At 52.6% G+C, this 3,250-nt stretch overlaps 1 protein-coding gene across 1 annotated transcript in view; it reads right to left on the bottom strand.

The window, feature by feature from the left end:
• HAUS5 (HAUS augmin like complex subunit 5) overlaps positions 1 to 3,250 on the bottom strand; it is a 9,961-nt gene that overhangs the window by 5,638 nt on the left and 1,073 nt on the right. Inside the window, exons 3-8 of the mRNA XM_006765053.2 lie at positions 2,604 to 2,741; positions 2,483 to 2,515; positions 2,339 to 2,363; positions 1,639 to 1,744; positions 1,401 to 1,560; positions 40 to 109 (exon numbers count right to left, since the gene is read on the bottom strand). Coding sequence (XP_006765116.1) covers positions 40 to 109; positions 1,401 to 1,560; positions 1,639 to 1,744; positions 2,339 to 2,363; positions 2,483 to 2,515; positions 2,604 to 2,741 — 532 coding nt within the window. The remainder of the gene's footprint in view (positions 1 to 39; positions 110 to 1,400; positions 1,561 to 1,638; positions 1,745 to 2,338; positions 2,364 to 2,482; positions 2,516 to 2,603; positions 2,742 to 3,250) is intronic.

Raw genomic sequence — 3,250 nt, 5'->3', positions numbered from 1 at the left:
CCCCCCCCCCCCCCCCCCCCCATGGCCCAGGACTCTTACCAGGACCACAGGCTCCAGGCCTAGGGCTGCCGATGTCAAGGGGCCAAAGGTTACATCCATTTTAGCCTTCCTAGAAAGAATGCAATTGGGGCTGGGTCCCTGGTAGGAGGGAGGTGGGAGAACAGATGTTTGTGTCCCCTCCTGCTGCCAGCAAAACTAGTCACAGGGATCCCTGTGTCTGAATCTCAGGGGCCATCTCCAAAATTAGGCCACTGTCATCTCCTGGCTGGTTGACATTAGCCTCCTCATTGGTCTTCCTTACTTTCATTCTCTGCAGTCTGTTCTCCACCCAGCAGTTAAATGATCCTGTTAAAACCTCAGAAAGATGTCACTATTCTGCTCAAAACCCTTGTATACAATATATGTCCTCATCACCATTAGAATAACAATGGTTGCCCTAACCGGTTTGGCTTTTGGCTCAGTGGATAGAGCGTCGGTCTGCGGACTGAAGGGTCCCAGGTTCGATTCTGGTCAAGGGCATGTTCCTTGGTTGCGGGCACATCCCCAGTAGGGGGTGTGCAAGAAGCAGCTGATTGATGTTTCTTTCTCATCAATGTTTCTAACTCCTATCCCTCTCCCTTCCTCTCTGTAAAAGATCAATAAAATATATTTGAAAAAAGAATAACAGTGGTTAACAGAAACTCTTCTAAGCACTTTGCATGACTTAATTATTATACCTGCCATGTAAAGTAGGTAATATTCTTACTATAGATCTTTGAAACTGAGGAACACACTTTGCCCAAGGTCACACTGTAAGTGGCCAAACCAGGGCATGAATTGCATTCCAGTGACTCCATGGTGCTATGTCCACCTCTCAACTTCACCTTCTCATGCTCTCCCTCTTGCCTGTGAAACTTAGACTGAACTACATTCCTGGCTGTTCTTCTCATATGCCAAGCTCAGGGCTTCTGCTCTTGCTATCCCTCTTCATGGAAGTTCCTTCACCACCTCAAATGATACCTCCTCAGAGAGGCCTCCTCTGACCATCCTACCTAGAGTAGCATCTTCTTCTCCCCTTATATAATTTTTTCTTCATAGCACTCATCTCTACCTGCAATTACTGGGTTTGTTGCTTTCTAGTTTACCATCTGTCTCCTCTGCATCAGAGTGTAAGCTCCATGAAGGCAGGGTTGTTCCGTGTTTACTTTTCTTTCCCAGCAGTGGTGTTCTAGATACACAGGTGGCACCATTCTAGGCACAAATACTGGTGGGTGAGATGACAAAACTTCCTGGCCTCATGGACTTTAAATCCTAAAGAGCAGAGCCTAGTATTCTGGAACTCAAGAAGGGGTCAGGGCAGAATACTGGGGTCTCTAAGGAAAATGTCTCTCCACCCAGCCTGGTGGGCACCTGAAGCCCACCTTTCTATGTCCTGCAGGCGCCCGAGCTGATTCTGTAGCCACTGCATGGGATGTTGGAGTCCACGTTGCTGCCTTCTCATGGCCCCAGCTTGGGCCCGAAGGAGGAGAGCATGCCGCTGGGTGTCTTGCATGCTCTGCAATACCTGCTCCATGGCCATGTCTGTGGGAGGAGCAGCGTGGTCATCAGTACCTTCCCAATACCCTTTCTGCTGCCCATCTGTCCAGCCACATGAGTTACCCTGAGCCTCGGTCTCTTGATCCATCAGCTCCAAGCTCTGGTCTAACTCTTGTATCTCTGCCCGCAGGTGGGCAACGGCAGCTTCCAGCTCTGACTTCCGACAGGCCTGGTGGGATCAGGTACAGGGCCAGATACATGGCCTAGCCTTGGCTCAGCCTGGCCTGACCTTTATGGAGCAAGAGTCTCTTCATCTGCCCAGGGGTGTGGCAGATTTTTCCCCTAGGTAGTTACTGTGTCTGAACCTCTAGGCTCAGAGGAACATTAGAGACCTATCCTGGGCCCTTCCTCTGGAATTATATCACCCTCCCAACCTGTTTACTGTCTCTGCATTGATGCCACATCTCTCTCCCAGTCCTCATCTCCTCATGAGCCCCTCATCGAAGAGTCTCAAGATCTCTTAGAAGTGTCCCCTCAGATATCACCTAGACCGCTCCCACATACAAAGTCCCACCCTGGCCTCAGTATCTCTCTCAAACTAATGCATTCTCCTCTCTTCCCTCACCAGCTGTGATGCCTCATATCTATGTTCTTCCCTTTCCCGTAGCTCATGCCTGCCTCCCCCTGACCATAAATCCAATGAATGTATGGATCAAGGCTGTTTTGTGACCCAGTATCCCCATTATCACTCAATACAAGGCTGGCCCAGAACAAATGATCCTCTCGTTTGATAAAAGAAAATCTTGCAGGACATGCTTCTTACCTCTGCACTGTATTTGTGGCCATACCTGAGGAAATGAGGACGAAGTTAGGGAATGACAGGGACTTCCAGGAGGTGTAAGGCTGTGGGTGGGGAGAGGGCTGGATGGGACTGGGGAAAATACAGATAGCTTTGAGGACAAGTTACCAGAGTAGGTTTCCCCGGATCTTCGTGACATTCCTAAGTGGAGAAGTAGGCGGAGAAGTTATTGTGGGACTTGCCTATGTCCCTTCCCCTGCCACAGCCACCCTTCTGCAGCCAGGCTCACCTCTGGCTGCGCACATGCTGTAAGACGTAGGCCCAGATGTCAGCCCCCTGGCCCAGACACAGCCTGTGGGGACAGCAGGTAAAGGTACGCCTGGGGCACCGGTGTGGAGGGTCCCAGTTCCCAGGGTGGGGGTGGGGTCTTCACTAGGGAATTCCCACTTCTTGGATGGGTCACTGAGAGGGTGGGCTTCGCACTGGGTGTGGGGCGGTCTTACTCCCTCCCTGGTGGGGTGCCTCCTTTCTCCTGGGAGAGGGTTCCTTCCAGAGGCGGGGTGGCGCATCTCTGTCATCACTGGACGTGGCTATCATTCCTACAGATTTCGTTTCCAGTGGGGTGGTCTTGGCTGACTCGAATGTCCTCCCTGGCTGAGCTGGGTGGTGGGTGGTGCAGACAGCCTTCCCGACCCAGGAGTTCCTATTTACACTCAGTGACGAGGGGCTTCACTAACTCGGGAGGGACCGCACCGATGACAGGGACCTCGGGCGGCACCCGGGGCGGGGGTGGAGGGTGAGGGTTACCGCCCGGTCGTCCTCACTGAGACCCAGGACCCTCTTACTGAACACATTCCTGGGAGGCTGGGGGGCGCCCTTAGAGGGGGCGCCTGGCGCGGAGGAGGGCACGTCTTCCGTAAAGACGGGCTCGCACCC

Source organism: Myotis davidii, unplaced genomic scaffold (assembly GCF_000327345.1).
Source record: "Myotis davidii unplaced genomic scaffold, ASM32734v1 scaffold681, whole genome shotgun sequence".
Classification (NCBI taxonomy): domain Eukaryota; kingdom Metazoa; phylum Chordata; class Mammalia; order Chiroptera; family Vespertilionidae; genus Myotis; species Myotis davidii.
Note: the sequence above shows the minus strand (reverse complement) of the source record. Positions and strands in the feature narration are given on the sequence as shown.